General features: G+C 46.9%; 1 protein-coding gene across 3 annotated transcripts in view; it reads right to left on the bottom strand.

Annotated features, from left to right (window-relative positions):
• Positions 1–16,465, bottom strand: part of USP21 (ubiquitin specific peptidase 21) — an 81,535-nt gene that overhangs the window by 24,053 nt on the left and 41,017 nt on the right. For all 3 annotated transcript variants that reach the window (XM_068252256.1, XM_068252260.1, XM_068252259.1), the window contains 6 exons: positions 15,492–15,615; positions 11,228–11,339; positions 8,387–8,524; positions 5,860–5,924; positions 3,147–3,250; positions 1,312–1,398 (listed from right to left, as the gene is read on the bottom strand). In XM_068252256.1, coding sequence (XP_068108357.1) covers positions 1,312–1,398; positions 3,147–3,250; positions 5,860–5,924; positions 8,387–8,524; positions 11,228–11,339; positions 15,492–15,615 — 630 coding nt within the window. The remainder of the gene's footprint in view (positions 1–1,311; positions 1,399–3,146; positions 3,251–5,859; positions 5,925–8,386; positions 8,525–11,227; positions 11,340–15,491; positions 15,616–16,465) is intronic.

Genomic DNA, 16,465 nt, shown 5'->3' with positions numbered 1-16,465 from the left:
GTAGTGCGTCTGCACTCCCCTTTAGAATGCTGAGTAGTGTGTAAACGTAAAGGGGATTTCTTTCCCCTTACGTTTACAAGCAGCCTGCTAGCCGTGATCGGGCAGGGAACGATTGCGCATGCGCGCACCGATCCCTGGGAAACTGCAGCCCCAGGACTTGACACCAATTGGTGTTAGGCGGTCCTGGGGCTGCCGCCGCGTTTACGCCCATTAGCGCGAGGCGGTCTTTAAGTAGTTAAGTAATGAAAGTCAAGTGCCGCGATTAGCGCCAGTTCAACGCCCATGTGAACTGGCTTTAAAGGACAACTGAAGTGAGAAGAATATGGAGGCTGCCATATTTATTTCCTTTTAAACAATACCAGTTGCCTGGCAGCTCTGCTGATCTATTTGGCTGCAGTAGTGCCTGAATAACACCAGAAACAAGCATGCCGCTAATCTTGTCAAATCTGACAATAATGTCAGAAACACCTGACCTGCTGCATCCTTGTTCAGGGTCTATGGCTAAAAGTATTAGAGGTAGAGGATCAGCAGGGCTGCCAGGCAACTGGTATTGCTTAACAGGAAATAAATATGGCAGCCTCCATATCCCTCTCACTTCCCTGGACATGTTTAAGTCAATACTGAAAAGCCATTTATGATCACATAACTTTTCCCCCTGTACACATCACTATGTACGGATCTGAGACAAGCTCAAGTGCTTTGGGCCCTAGTGTTCTCCCCAGAAGTTGTTTTCAGCCAGGTGGCATGAAAAAGTAGCTGGGTGGGGCGCGACTCTGCTTACAGCATAGAAGGAGGTGGTGAGCCGATTACAGCCGGGTGCTCACTAAAATTAGCTGGGCGGAACACCCGGCTAAAAGAGCCTGGGGAGAACACTGGGGCCCTATGAGAGAAAAGCGCTTTAGAAATGTTTTGTTGCTGTTTTGGAGACCTGGCAGGGTTCCCCTTTATCAGGGCTATCACAAAGGGTGGACCCTTCGTGGCCCCTGAAACAACTGTTGGATCTCTATGGATACTGAGCACAATTAAAAGCATGCTACCATTGCAACCTTGGTGTGCTGATATCCTTTGCATCTACTTGACTGTGGTTATCGCCTATGACACTATATCAAGGACCCAACAACTTGTGACGGTGTGCCCGAGTGAACCTATGAACTATCCTGCAGGAAGATAGGAAGTTTCTGGGCAGACAGTACTCCATACGCTGACAGAAATGGAAAGTTACTTTAAAAAAAAGACAAAAACCATAAAAACATTAAATTGCAAAAAGTCTCATGGATGTGACAGGTCACATGGTCAGGGGGAGGGACTTACAGGGGCGTTCTCTGAATTAAGCTCCTCCTCCTTGGTGAAAAGGGTGAAGCAGTCGTAGAGGGAGACCTTTCCACTGTTGAAGCCTTTCTGCAGAGAGACCAGAGGGGTTTTACACAGGAATAATATACAGTAGCATAATGCCAGGACAGCAATGTATATAAAAGGGTACCCGAAGCAACTAACAAAAATAGAAGGTTTATACTTACCTCTGTAGTGGGAGGCATCAGGATGGGACAGAGTTCCTGGATCCTGCTACAGGCCACCGTTCCAGAGCAGGTACCTCTATACCTCAATGAAACACTAGACGTTTGAACAGACATGCCAAAAAAAGGATACAATTGGCTAAAAACGGTTTAAAATGGGAGGTAGTGGCGGACTTGCCTTCCCAAGAGAAGACTTCATTTTGTCAATTTTAGTGAACAGTTAGCTTTATTTGACTACTCCACAATGCAACGCAATTCGCGGGTGCAATCCTGCTTCATCAGGCAAATTAGGGGGTAACTAGAATCCGTCCTGTAAACGCCAAGCACCTCTGTTTCTCTACCAATGCCTCCTGTTTTAAACTGTTTTTAGCGTCTCTGTAAAAACGTCTAGTGTTACATTTTGGTCCAACCTTGGAGGGGTGTTATCCGCGGTTTCCTGTCTACAGAGAGCGACTTCTTAACCTGAGTGGGGTCGGGTTTAATCTCCCCACCTGCCTAATCAATGCTTGCCTTAGTGGTAACCCCTACTTGTATCATTTTGAGCAGTAAAATACTCCACTACTGGGGGCTCTTAGTTTTCCCATCAGATAGACAGGTCAAATCAATCAAATCAATTATTTCTGACAGGTCCGATCTGATTTCTGATCGTTTCTCTGATGGATTTTGTAAGGAGAGTGATCGGTAAATCGATCCAAAAAACGATCGGAACAGTTGGAAATCTATCTGATGGGAAATTGCTTAGTGTGTACCAGGCATAAGGCCAATTAGTGGGATTATGGTTTTGCCTCTTGAAAAGATCTGAGAACCCCGGGCTGCTTCTTCTTTAGAATGTATACTGTGCATTCTGTGCAGCAGCTCTGCATCGTGGTGTGACAGATTTACTCACACTGACCTAATCAGCTCTGCATCCTGGTGTGACAGCTTTACTCAGACTGATCTGATCAGCTCTGCATCGTGGTGTGACAGATTTACTCACACTGATCTGATCAGCTCTGCATCGTGGTGTGACAGCTTTACTCACACTGATCTGATCAGCTCTGCATCCTGGTGTGACAGCTTTACTCACACTGATCTGATCAGGCCTGCATCCTGGTGTGACAGCTTTACTCACACTGATCTGATCAGGCCTGCATCCTGGTGTGACAGCTTTACTCACACTGATCTGATCAGCTCTGCATCTTGGTGTGACAGCTTTACTAACACTGAGCTAATCAGGCCAGCTCATTGCTCTGTCCCTCTCGTTTCCTTACCCACTTGTGCCCATGTTACAGTATAAGCATATCTTTTCAGTCACCAGTTGTAGCAGAAGGACATGACTATCAGTCTGCAGCATCGGATCAGCACAGCGCCTATGCTCATCACCAGGGGCAACAAGTGACTAAATACCAGGGTGTACTACCCTGCTGTCTGATGTCCTATAAGAGTTTGAATTACCATGTGCTATTGGTCTCCTCCTTTCCTGGGCACAGACAAGAGCTGGAAGGGATACACAGAGCAGGGACCAGACCTGACTACAGATCACAGATATGCGAGTAAAGTGATTGACCACAGTGTGAAGTATGCAAAGAGTAAGGACATGGCAAAGTTAGTAAAGAAAGTTAAGTGGCAAGAATGTTTCACTTTCTTCTGTACCTTGGGGATGGGAAGGGAAAGATCACAGAAGACCTCGAAGGTTGGTGACCGATAGCCACAGGATTGGCACTTAAGGCAACTCTTTAATTGACCCACGAACAAATCTAGGGAGACAAACAGGAAGGACAAAGTGGTTAAAAAGTTATACTAAACAAGAGTAAAAATAGCACAGCTTATGTATGGATTAAAGGGAACCTAGATTTAGAGGTATATAGTGGCAGCCATATTTATTTCCTTTTAAACAATACCAGTTGCCCGGTGTCCTGCTCATCTCTTTGGCTGCAGTAGTGTGAGTCACACACCTGAAACAAGCATGCAGATAACCCAGTCAGACTCCAGTCAGAAACACCTAATCTGCATGCTTGTTCAGGGTCTATGGTCAAAAGTATTACAGGCAGATGATCTGCATTGTTTATAAATCAATACATTTGATAGCCTCCATATCCCTGTTACTTCAGGGTCTCTTTAATGTACAGATTACAGCCAGAACCCGAAGTCTAGTGACTTCGGCTTCTGGACGGCCAATATGCGAAGTGGCCAACACAAGAAGAGCGGTCTCCTTTCGGACTTTGGCCAGCCAGAACGTGACCTGACCGGCCAGTAAGCTGCAGCAGCCAGTGCTACAAGCCTTGAAGCAGCCCAGCAAGCTGGCCCGATGTAGAGTGGTGGACAGAGAGTGGTGAACAAGGCATTCAAGCCAGCTTCTCCGGAACTCAGGCCACTGAAGACGGAGGGAAACTGCTACAGAGAGCAGAGGGGGTGGGGAGAGACGGAGTGGAGGGAGAGGAAAAGCCCATCTTTGGGACTTGGCCGGCTGAGTTCTGTCATTTTGCCTCTGGTTGGTCAAAGTCAGATTCATTAAACATTATTCATGTGTTGGCAGGCTCGTTCTGCCCATGATGCCAAGTGAGGCGACTTCCTCAGGAGCCAATGAAATCTGCTCTTGACTAGCTCACAGAGCTCCGCTGTCATAGCAGAGCAGAGTGAGTGGGCTTCAGCAACAGGAGAACGGCACAAACGGCAAGAGCGACGAGGTCCGTGTAGCGTGACATTGGTGAGCCCCGTTTTTGTACCAAAAAATCTCTGGTCCTTAAAGTCAGGTCCGGTCCGCCCCTTGATGCCAAGTGAGGGCGACTTCCTCAGGGGGTAGAAGTCTGGGGGCGGCACCAGGCAGAAACAGGAAGTGAAGAGAGTGCCTGGCCAACCTATACTGGGGGCAACTGTACCTGGCTACCTACATATACTGAGGGTGTTTTTTGAGGGCTCACCACAGTTAAAATGTGCGGTGCAAATTGTCGGGTGCTGTGCCATCATTCCAATTCGGGGGGAGGACTCACAAGTTTACCTCAGGCAGCAAAAAGACTAGAACCGGCTCTGTGTGTTGGCCGCATCAGCTGTCCACTTTTTGGCCAGCTGATGCAGTCACTTCTGGTTCTGGCTGGCCAATTTGGCCACAAATTGGCCAGTCAGAACCAGAAGTAGCCAACGTCAGGTTCGGGCCTTAACTACAACAAAACTTTTGTAAAGCGCTTTTCTCCCACAGGACTCAAAGAACAAAAGCTTGTCTCAGATCAGTACATAGTGATGTGTACAGGGGGGAACGTTATGTAGTCATAAATGCCAGACTAAACAGGTGGCTTTTCAGTTTTTGATTCAAACGTGTCCAGGGTTGGAGCTATCTTGATTAAAGGGAAATTGTACTGAGTAAAATTATTTAAAATAAACACATGAGGTAACTTCAAATGAACATTACATAGTTACCTTGCCATCAGTTCCTCTCAGAAGCTCACCATTTTCTTCTGACAATAATCCCTTCCAGTTCTGACAACATTTTGTCAGAACTGAAATATATCAGTTGCTGTCAGTTATATATCAGTTGCTGTCAGTTACAGCTGAGAGGAGAACTGATGTATCCATGTTTCCCTATGGCTCAAGTAGGCGATATTACAGTTTAACTGTGTGCTGACCAGGAAGCTGTTATGGGGTAATGGCCATTTTCAACATGGAGGACGGAGAATTCTCTTGATCACAGTGGACAAACAGGACGCGGGAGAGACGAAAGAGGTAGAGGAGTAGACTACACGGGAGGTAAGTGTGACTTGTGTATGGTTATTTTGACTTTTAATTTTCAGTTCAGGTTTTCTTTAAGTTTGGAAAGGCATTTCACTGGGTATGGGCAGCATGACAGAAAGCTCTGGCTCTAAAGGTTTTTAGTTGGACTCTGGGGGAGGTCAAGTTATTGGATCCTGTTAATCTGAGGTTGTGGGAGGTGTGACGTAGTTGCAACAAATCCCTCAGGTATCCGGGGCCTGGGTGGTGTAGGGATTTGAATGTCATGCCAATTTTGAAAAAGATTCTCCATTTTATGGGTAGCCGGTGTAGCGAGGGAAGGATTGGTGTTATGTGACATATATAATGTGGTTGCATATTCCCACTATACATCCCGGCTCTGATGTTTCGCAGCTTGGGGTGTTCCTATACAACCCATAATGCCCATCCTCTTTACATTACTCTTGATATAAAATAAATAAAAAATCCAGCAGAGGCTGGGAGTAATGGACACAACATGAGTGACAGGCTGGCATCCCACAAATTCACAAATTTCACCGCCGGAGTCACAGAGAAGCACAAAATACAGCAGCAGCTAACTCCTGATAAATCAGTTTTAGGTGGAGTGCCCCTTTATCCCGCCAGTGCAACGTCAAGAGCTCACCCACAACTTTACTGTCCTCTCTCTCCAGGTATCTCTTCCACATCTGATTGGCTCGTTCATCGTCGCTGTAGGAAACAAATATATCAGTCACTTGATAGCACACATCTCATTAGGCAGATTTCTTTCATTTTCCTCATCTTTTATAGTAAAATCAGACTGGGCTCCTGATCCTGATTTAGCCATTTATTTAGGAAAGGGTTCTTTACAGTAAGAGTGATTAAGATGTGGAATGCATTGCCACAGGAAGTCGTTATGGCAAACTCTATACCTGCATTTAAAGGGGGCTTAGATGCTTTCCTTGCATTGAAAGACATCCATGGCTACAATTACTAGGTTATGCCTAATGATGTTGATCCAGGGATTTTATCTGATTGCCATCTGGAGTCGGGAAGGAATTTTTCCCTTTTGGGGCTAATTGGACTATGCCTTGTGGGTTTTTTTTTTGCCTTCCTCTGGATCAACAGGGATATGTGAGGGAGCAGGCTGGAGTTGTACTTTGTACTGGTTGAACTCGATGGACATACGGTATGTCTTTTTTCAACCAAAATAACTATGTAACTATGTAACTTTGCCAATCAGATCATCACATGACTATGCCTGTGGGCTACTGTCTACCAAGGTGCATGCTGGGAGATTTACATTTACGTTTGTTAAATGTTTTGCCCAAATCTACATGTACCAAAGTCCACATTAGTCAGCAGTGATGTCATTGAGGTGCAAATACATTTAAGATGATTGAGAATTATGCTAATTATTATAAAAAAGAAAATCTTTTGTAAAATGGAAAAATCAAATCTTGCAGTAAAAGCATATTTAAGCTGAATAGGTTGCATAATTCTGTATCATACTTGCATAGGTCAAGTAGAAAGTTGTCACTGAGACAAATCTTTGTACTAAACGCCTTTTAGGTGCATGGGAGCATTTGTATCGGGCGGCGTGTATCGTTTACCGGTGTTTGCTCAAACGTGGCGTCGTTCGACGTTCCAGGTGACCCCGGAGGGTCGATTATCGCCTTGTCTTCGTGCGGGGACAAAAACCGCCGATCGTGACAGGAAGCCACCAAAACACCCCGCACAAGCCCCCAAACGAGACAACAACAAAAGGAACACCGTTTGAAACCCGTATGAGCCGGCCCCAATTTGTATAGTGCTTTTCTCCTGTTGGACTCCAAGCGCTTGCAAGGCAGCCACCAGGGGGCGCTCATTAAGGCAGTAGCAGTGTTAGGGAGTCTTGCCCAAAGAACTTACTGAATAGGTGCAGCTTACTGAACAGGAAGAGACTAGATTTGAACCCAAGTCTCCTGTGTCGGAGGCAGAGCCCTTAACCACACTAGCCAGCCACTGATGCACAGGAATATGGAAATGAAGTGGGTGGTTCACAGTGCTCAGGTGCCGCCATAGCAGTAACGTTATACTGCATGAGGTGCGTAAGGATGATTTAGGGTTCCCGCGATTGCCAGACCCTCCAAGTTTCTACGGCTTGGAGAGGGAATAGTATTTACCACTACCGGGGATTTGAGCAGCAGCAGGGCGAGTCATCATTTCGGCTCCCCCTGTGCCCAGCTCACTGGTGACCTACTACGTATGCAGGGCGGAAGACAAAAACGCTTATAAACGTCCGCAGCATACGGATAGCAATCAACTGTCATTTCCTAAAGGGTTATACTGCACCGCGTAGTACAGAGTTAGTAATAGTCAGATTGGCATTCTGTCAGATATCTGCTGACAACACATGGGAAGCCAACTGGTGCGCAGCGGTATTTGGTACACGGCCAATATCAGTCAGGTAACAATTGTATATCTGATCTAATACCTGTTTTATAATGTATGGAGGCATTGTGCCATGTCTAGGTAAGTTGATACACCTGAAGAAGGGCCTGTGTTGCCCGAAATGTTTTGTGCTATTCTACTCCTGTTTTAACCCCCCTGGCCGTATGATTATTTCCAGATTTGAGGGTCTTTTTAAAATGTTTCAGACCATAAAATCAGGGGACAAAAATCATCCACCAGAATCCCTGCAGCAGCCCCTGCTCTCCCTCCCCTCCCTGGGCTCTAGCGCTGCAATTTTACCTCTATCCTCCGGGTGGCGCTGTAACTCTCTGGTGAGATCGCCGTCACCGATCTCACCATAATGTTTCAGAGCCTCGGAGGACAGGAAGGAGAACGGCTACGACGTCTGGATCCCCCGGGAGGTGAGTAAAAATGCTCGCTGCACGCCATACTCTGCATAGAGCTCCCAGCGGCTAGCCCAAGCGTACCTCGGGATTACAGACAAGAAGGTTAATAATCATGAATTATTCCCACCCACAAGGTTGAGTCCTGGGCCCAATGTTTGCAGGGGACGGGATAGCACGTTGTGCATCGGTTTGTTTCCAAGTGTGAATATCATTTTCAGGATGAGCAGTTGCTGGATTTTCGGTTGCAATCCAGAAAGCATCCGATCCTCTATGAGATTAGCTGTATATTTGCCACCCTGCTGATCACAGACCATGTACGGTTTTATAAAGTGTTTTTTCTTGACTGCTTACCTGAGAGAGTCTTGGGATTCTAGTGACATGGAACGCTTGGCATCAGAGAGGATGCTAGGAGATTTCCTGCACTTCCTGTTGATTTCCACATGGATCCGGTCCATGAAGAACTTGAGAAATTCCTGAGCATCTTGCTGGCTGGAAGAGGAGGGGAAGAGGTTAACTCACTGAGCACAGGCGAGTACATAATGAGGCGCTGCAGTACCAGTTGGTCGCCGGGTGGTGCCGCTAATAGTAAAATACAGATATCTTACTATGCACTACCAGGCACCCATTCAAACAGTAACCCTACGCTATAAGTGCCTAACTCTCCCCACCTAATGCCTAACCTTAGCTCCCCCCCATTGGCAAAAAAGAAGACCGCCCCACCTAATGCCTAACCTTAGTCCCCCATTGCCAAAAAAGAAGACCACCCCACCTAATGCTTAAAGGATACCCAAACTGAAATGTGACATAATGAGATAGACATGTGTATGTACAGTGCCTAGCACACAAATAACTATGCTGTGTTCCTTTTTTTATTTCTCTGCCTGAAAGAGTTAAATATCAGGTATGTAAGTGGCTGACTCAGTCCTGACTCAGACAGGAAGTGACCACAGTGTGACCCTCACTGATAAGAAATTCCCCTTTTATACCTCTTTCTTGCTCTCAGAAGCCATTTTCTGCTAGGAAAGTGTTTTATAGTTGGAATTTCTTATCAGTGAGGGTCACACTGTAGTCACTGTAGTCAGGACTGAGTCAGCCACTTACATACCTTATATTTAACTCTTTCAGGCAGAGAAATAAAAAAGGAACACAACAGTTATTTGTGTGCTAGGAACTGTACATACACATATCTATCTTATGTCACATTTCAGTTTGGGTATCCTTTAAAAAGAAAACCGCCACCTAATGCCTAACCTTTTGCCGCAAAAGAAATGCAAATGATCGCCCTCCCCAAAAATGTTTCCATGGGAACAGCAATCACAGACAGTTGGAAAACTGAATAAAGAACATGCGAGCTTCCTGCCCAAGTCATTTTATAAGGGCTATTTTATACTAAGAACAATTTACCCCGCTGTGTGATCCTTCTGATCAAATATAAATCATAAAACGCAAGGACAGAAGGAAAATAATGAAAACCACAGGAACCCTTTTATACCAGTGTGATCCAATGTTGCATTTCTTCTGCATTTGTTCTTATGTTCCTAGCATCCAAATGCAATCGTGGAAAAAACCCCATGGTAAAATCACTAAGATCGCATTGTGTTTTGTGACTTGCAGCATACCCTTGTTTCCTCGAAAATAACACTGTCTTATATTAATTTGACCACCAAATAATGTGGTAGGTCTTATAATTCTGGTCCCCAGTGGCAGCCCCAGCCCAGTAAAGCCCTCCCTCCCTGATGTGCTGCCCTGTAGTGATACCCGTGGGGACTTGGTCCACAATGGCAGCCCCCAGCCCAGTATAGCCCTTCCCTCCTTCCCTCTGCAGAGTGGCAAGCGTAGCATTAAAGAAACTCACCAGCTTCCGGCGTGGCAGCGATAACTTCTCTCCTCAGCAGCGCCCGGGTTCCTCTGATTGACAACAGCGGCTCTTGACGCGGTGGAACGCGCGTGTGTCACATGACAAGAGCCGCCGTTGTCAAGGAGAGGATGCTGGACGCTGCTGAGGAGAGATGTTAACGCTGGCACGTCGGAAGCCGGTGAGTTTCTTCTGCTGTAACGGTAATGCTTCGCTCGCCACTCTGCAGAGGGAGGGAGCAAAAGGGGGGGGTTGCATTGGGTGGCCAGCTAGGTCTTATTTTCGGGGGATGTCTTATATTTCAAGCATGCTAGGCCTTATTTTCGGGGGAGGTCCTATTTTTCAGGGAAACACGGTAGAGCAGCCCTTACACCGGTCTGGTGCATTGTGAGAAACAGGGCCCAACATTCCATGGATATGACCTCCTGAATGCTCTGACAGCGGCTTGCGATATCTCCCAGCGATTACAGATTCTGCAGTAGTACGTGGCTAGACGGCACACCTCCAAAGTAAATAGCCTCCATGCAACGGTCAAGTCTGCTAGACACTTGCAGATTCAAGTCTTGTAAATTCAGAATCAGAATCAGAGCTTACATTCAGCTTAGTAGTAGTGCAATTAACAGCTCATGCTGCAGTTAAAGGAGGTATTGCAGCGATAATAATGGTCACATCGCAGCAGCTACAGAACAACACACTGTAACCATTTTGGATGGATTGACTGTCCTTTGTCAAAAACAATGGTCTGTAATAGGCCTGGCTGGTAATATTCACTGATAATTTGTGAATAAAATAAGAAACACTTCACTCCTGTGCTGGGCATTTAGGCCGGTTTTACACCTGGTCAGAGAGCTGCAGTGCGATGCTCCGCCCCCTCGCACCGCCAAGAAATAGATTCATTTAACCCTGCGTCCGAGAGCGCCAACAGGGTCATATGCAAAGTGCAGCCCCCCCCCCCCCCGACACGCCTTCACTGCCACTCCCCCATAGACGTATTTCCTGCTAGACAGGAAGTATGTCACTGAGATTCTTTGCTTCCCCGTCATATTTGCGTCGTTCCACACATGCTTGCAGCACTGCCGCCAACGTATTTAATGTTTCTGTGTCTCCCATTGACTTACACGTATTTGGTCCAACGGTAATGCACTGTTGACTTGGCGGTGGGCCGACAGCGAATCGGACACTTCCGGCACAACGCGGCGCAAATAGTGTGCTACGCCCCATAGACTCTTATTGCTGTTGCGTTAGCCTGCGTGCTGAAAGGGTAATGCAATGCAAAGAAAGAGGCCTAGTGTGAAAGGGAGCCCCAAGTTTCCTTCAAGTACATAGTCTGGAGTCACCTGTATCCAGTGAAAGACGGGACATATTTTTGGAAGACCGATCTTAGCCGTGCTGGATTTGCAGCGTCTGGCGCGTCCGTGCTCCACAGAGAGGCGATGACATCCGCAAAGGCTGGAGAGGGGACAAATATACACGTATTAGAAAAATATCAACTCTGACCCTTTAAAAAAAATATTAAAAAAATAGGCCTGTCTTCAGCCTTAAAGGGAACCTAAACTGAGAAGTATATGGATTTTTCCTTTAAAAATAATACCAGTTGCCCGACTCCCCTGCTGATCTGGTGTCTCTAATACTTTTAGCCACAGCCCCTGAACAAGCATGCAGATCAGCTGCTCTGACTGAAGTCAGAATGGATTACCTGCATGCTTGTTTCAGGTGTGTGATTCAGACACGACTGCAGCCAAAGAGATCAGCAGGACTGCCAAGCAACTGGTATTGTTTAAAAGGAAACATCCATGTCCCTCTCAGTTTAGGTTCCCTTTAAAGGGAAGGTCTGAGATAATTAAAATAAAAAAAAATCTACTTACCTGGGGCTTCCTCCAACCCCTGGCAGCCGTAATGTGCACTTGCGCAGCTCCGGTGGCTCCCGATCCCCTCCAGTGCAGATGCCGACCTCACCATGTCGGCATCTACTGCGCTTCAGCTTGCGGCTCAGGGAGACACAATGACGTCATCTGGACTGTACTGCGCAGGCACAGTAGTTTTGCGCCTGCGCATTGCAGTCCGGATGATGTCAGTGCGACTCTGCGAGCCACAAGCTTAAGCGCAGTAGATGCCGAACTGGCGAGGTCGGCATCTGCCCCGGAGGAGACCGGGAGCCACTGGAGCTGCGGTGAGGACACAGGACGGCTGCCAAGGGCTGGAGGAAGCCCCAGGTAAGTAGATTTTTGTTTTTCAATCACCTCGGACCTTCCCTTTAAAGATCACTAATGTCAGCATAAAGGTGTTTGGTATACTTTGATGTGATCCTGATGTGAAAATAAACTGAGATATTGAATTGTATGTGTAGTATGGATGATAAAAAGAACATTAGCAATATAGAAAATAGTCTTTTTTTATTTTCAGTTTTAAAATTTTTTTTATTGCATCAGGCTGTGACTGCTGCAGTTTAGAACCCACACTGCGCTTTGCTTAGCTGAAAACAATACATAAATAATGACCCTTTGAAATTTCCTGCAGTAAAACCTTATTACAATCATTAGCTCACTGTTACTCAGCTATTTTGGCTGCTATTCAAAGTTCAGGAAACCAGGCTAAATTTAAAGGGGTTCTGTCATGTGGGGGTGTGCTGAGGGTAAAAATAGACACTCACATGGGGCTTCTATCAGCCCCCTGTAGCTGTGTCCCACGCCGTCCTCCGCCACCGGCACCGGGCAGTACGAAGGTTTCTTGTACTGCACCTGCACAATACGCTTCCGATGTCGCAAGCGGAAGCGAGCAGGGCCGCGCAGCCGCAGTTGGAAAGCACGCCGCGCTAGCCCGGAGCCGGCAGCTGAGACCGTCAGATCGGAGGAGGACGGCGTGGGACATTACTGCTACAGTGGGCTGATAGGAGCCCCAGGTAAGTGTCTGTTTTTACCCTCAGCACACCCCAACAGAACTCCTTTAACTCTTCAGATAATTTCTTAGTAGGGCTAGTACTATAGGTGTATAGGTTTATCTGGTCATGTCACATGTCACTTTAGGTATGCTTTAATTCTCCAGCTAAAGTACTGAGAACTGGGCATATGTGTTACAATAATTGAGGTTAGAAAACCGCTTTAACTACCTGCGAACCGACGCAGTTTAAATCTACGGCGGGCGGGTGGCGCTGCGGTTCTGACCGGACATAAACACTATGTCCCATTCACCGCGCACCCCTGCCCGTCCCCGCCGCAATGTGCTGCCCTGCCGCCTCTATGACGGCAGAGCACTGTGAGCCGGGCAGGAGCCGTTCCCATTGGCTTACATTGAGTGACAGGGTCAGGAGCCAATGAAAGCGTCTCCTGACCAGCGGCCAGCGCTCTGCTGTCATAGCGACGGCAGAGAGAGCAGCCTGCGGCGGGGCCAGAGCGACGTGACCAGAGGGAGCGGTTAATTTAAGCGGTGATTCGTCGGGAAGCGGCGGTTTACTGTACCAGCGCCCTCTGGTCCTTAAGGGGGCAGAGGGTGCTGGTACTGAAGTGGTTATTAATATAAACTAAAAAAAAAGTAACAGGTGAAGTCAGAGATGACGAAAAGCCTTCCTCAGCCTTGGACAGTGTGAGGAAGAATCCGAGTATCTGTGTGTGCTTTGTTGCCGTGTGTGTTACCACCAGGCAGATATTCCCTCACTAGACATGGTCAGCAGCCAGGGGTGTCCGTGCTTTACACAGACTACAGCAGATATATAGAAGCCAGCATGGCAGAGGAGTCGATGTCACTTCTAGGGTGGATACGGAGCCTGCATACAAATAGCGGGCGGTTCCTGTAAAAGTGAATCTTTCTAAGTCACTGAGTTCAGCATCGCCATGAACTGCGGCGTATCATGTGAGGTAAAGCCAGCGCTATTATTATCTCTGGTGTTCTATTGCTACCTCAGACATAAGAGGATTAACCGGAATTAACCGCGTGTGTGTGATGATATAACTCGTGTGTGTGTGTATTGTGTGGGCATGTATAGATCTGATTTGTGTGTGTGTGGTGTGGGTGTGTGTGTGGTGTGGGTGTGCTGTGTGTGTGTGTGTGTGTGTGGTGTGGGTGCAGTGTGTGATGATATAACTCGTGTGTGTGTGTGTGTGTGTGTGTGTGTGTGTGTGTGTGTGTGTGTGTGTGTGGGGGGGGGGGGGTGGTGGTGTGGTGTGTGGGGTGTGTGTGTGGTGGGGTATGTGTGTGTGTGCTGTGTGTGATGATATAACTGGTGTGTGTGTATTGTGCGGGCGTGTATAGGTCTGATTCCTGTGTGTGTGTGTGTGTGTGTGTGTGTGTGTGTGTGTGTGTGTGCTGTGTGTGATGATATAACTGGTGTGTGTGTGTGTGTATTGCGTGGGCGTGTATAGGTCTGATTCCTGTGTGTGTGTGTGTGTGTGTGTGTGTGTGTGTGTGTGTGTGTGTGTGTGTGTGTGTGTGTGTGTGTGTGTGTGTGTGTGTGTGTGTGTGTGTGTGTGTGTGATGATATAACGTGTGTGTGTGTGTGTGTGTGTGTGTGTGTGTGTGTGTGTGTGTGTGTGTGTGTGTGTGTGTGTGTGTGTGTGTGTGTGTGTGTATGACAGTATGTGCTGCACAGTATATTAGTGTATGTGTTATGGTACGTTTCCACTACAAACCTGTGATTTGGTTTTAATTTTCAGATGTGAAATTCACATGCAAATGCAAATTATACATGCATTTTACATGCAACTTTGCAATTTTTACTTTCATCCAAGAAGATCAAAGACAAAAATCCCATTGATATTATTGATCGTGAAAACGCATACAAAAACAGCATACGGCGTCCAAAAAATAGTAATAATACTGTTCGTCTTATTTTCTGGATGCGAATTTCGCATTTAAAGGGGAACTGAAGTGAGAGGGATATGGAGGCTGCCATGTTTATTTCCTTTTACACAATACCAGTTGCCTGGCAGCCCTGCTGATCCTCTGCCTCTAATACTATTAGCCATAGCCCCTGAACAAGCATGCAGCAGATCAGGTGTTTCTGACATTGTCAGCTCTGACAAGATTAGCTGCATGCTTGTTCTCGGTATTTTTCTTTTAGACACTGCTGCAGCCAAATAGATCAGCAGGGCTGTAAGGGAACCGTTATTGTTTAATAGGAAACAAAGATGGCATCCTTTATATTCTTCCCACTTTAGTTGTCCTTTAATGGAAAAAAGCACACAGGAAATCATTGCTGTGTAAATTTGTGTGCCTTTAAAAACACACAAATTACGAGATGTGTAGACATGTCCCTAGCCTCCAGGCTAGCAAAGTGCTCTGTTGCTATGTGGGGAGGGCCAGTGGAATGGAAGTGACATCACGCAGTGGGCAGGGTGAGTGGGGAGAACAATGCTCTTGCCCGGGGCTCGGCTAATTAGTTATAATCAAGCAGCAATGCTGCTTATAGAGACTGCTGTACACTCCTTCAGCTGGGTTGCCTCAGGTCACAAAACACATTGCTACATTAGGCCTAGTAATCAGCAAAACATTTTCCTAACATAAAATCTCTTCTCACTGACAAGGGGAGTTAAACCCAGCCAATCACAGCCTCCAGCTAACTGGTGTGGTGGGCGGAGCTTGTGTCTGTGACACGCTCAGGCAGCTTACCCTCAGTGAGGTCCTGTGGCGTCCTGCCGGTTGCAGGCTGCTCTTGGCGATACTCCTGGCGCAGGATGTAATCTCGCAGGGGTTTGGTGCTGCTCAGGCATTGGAGGACGGCATTGAGAAAGCACTGTAAGATACACACCCAACTTATTCATACTTTGTTCCAATGAAGTGTGAGCACTCCGAAGTTACTACATTTATAGGCATCACCTCTCCCCTTCCCATTTATTCATACAATTAAAGTAGACCTGAACTCTTGCACAGGACAGAAGGAAAACAGAGAAATGCAGCCTGTATGTATTTAGAGAGTTTAGCCTGTCTAATCCCCCCCCCCCCCCAACTGTGACTGATCACCACCGTAATTTGATCTCTCAGCAGTGTCAGCGGTCTGCATTGGCAGAGCAGCTAATTTGTAAACACAGGATGTTAACCCTATGTCTGCTTCCATGAAAGCAGGAGGTAGACACACTGCAGATTTAGTGCAGGGTTTGTATCAGCTCTAACAAATGTTTTTTTCTTTAAAGGTTATTATGATGTTGCTTATCTTTTAGGAGCGGAAAGGAAATTCTGAGTTTAGGTCCGCTTTAAAGGGTACCTGAAGCGCCGGAAAAAAAGGAATACTTACCTCAGCAGTGGGAAGCCTCTGCATAGTCCAGAGGCTTCCTCCTTCACCCCACTAATCCAGCGTTGGGACCCTCTGAACATAACTGACAAGAGATTGTTGAGCATGTTCTCATGGCTGTGTTCCCATCCGTGCACGAGTGCAGCTGCACAGCGCAATAACAAGTACAGCACGCACTAACGCAGCAGCACGGAGCCGCATGTCTTAACGGCTTTTTCCTCACACCAGCGCACTTCCTCCTTCAAGCTGGAAGGAGGAAGTGTGTCAGTGTGAGGCTTGCAACGTGGCCAATAGGACGCTTGCAAGCTCTTTGGAACGCAGGGCGGACGGCGGCATTATGGGTAAATAATCCCTT

This window comes from Hyperolius riggenbachi, chromosome 9, assembly GCF_040937935.1.
Source record: "Hyperolius riggenbachi isolate aHypRig1 chromosome 9, aHypRig1.pri, whole genome shotgun sequence".
NCBI classification, from domain to species: domain Eukaryota; kingdom Metazoa; phylum Chordata; class Amphibia; order Anura; family Hyperoliidae; genus Hyperolius; species Hyperolius riggenbachi.
This window is presented reverse-complemented; position numbering and strand designations above follow the sequence as displayed.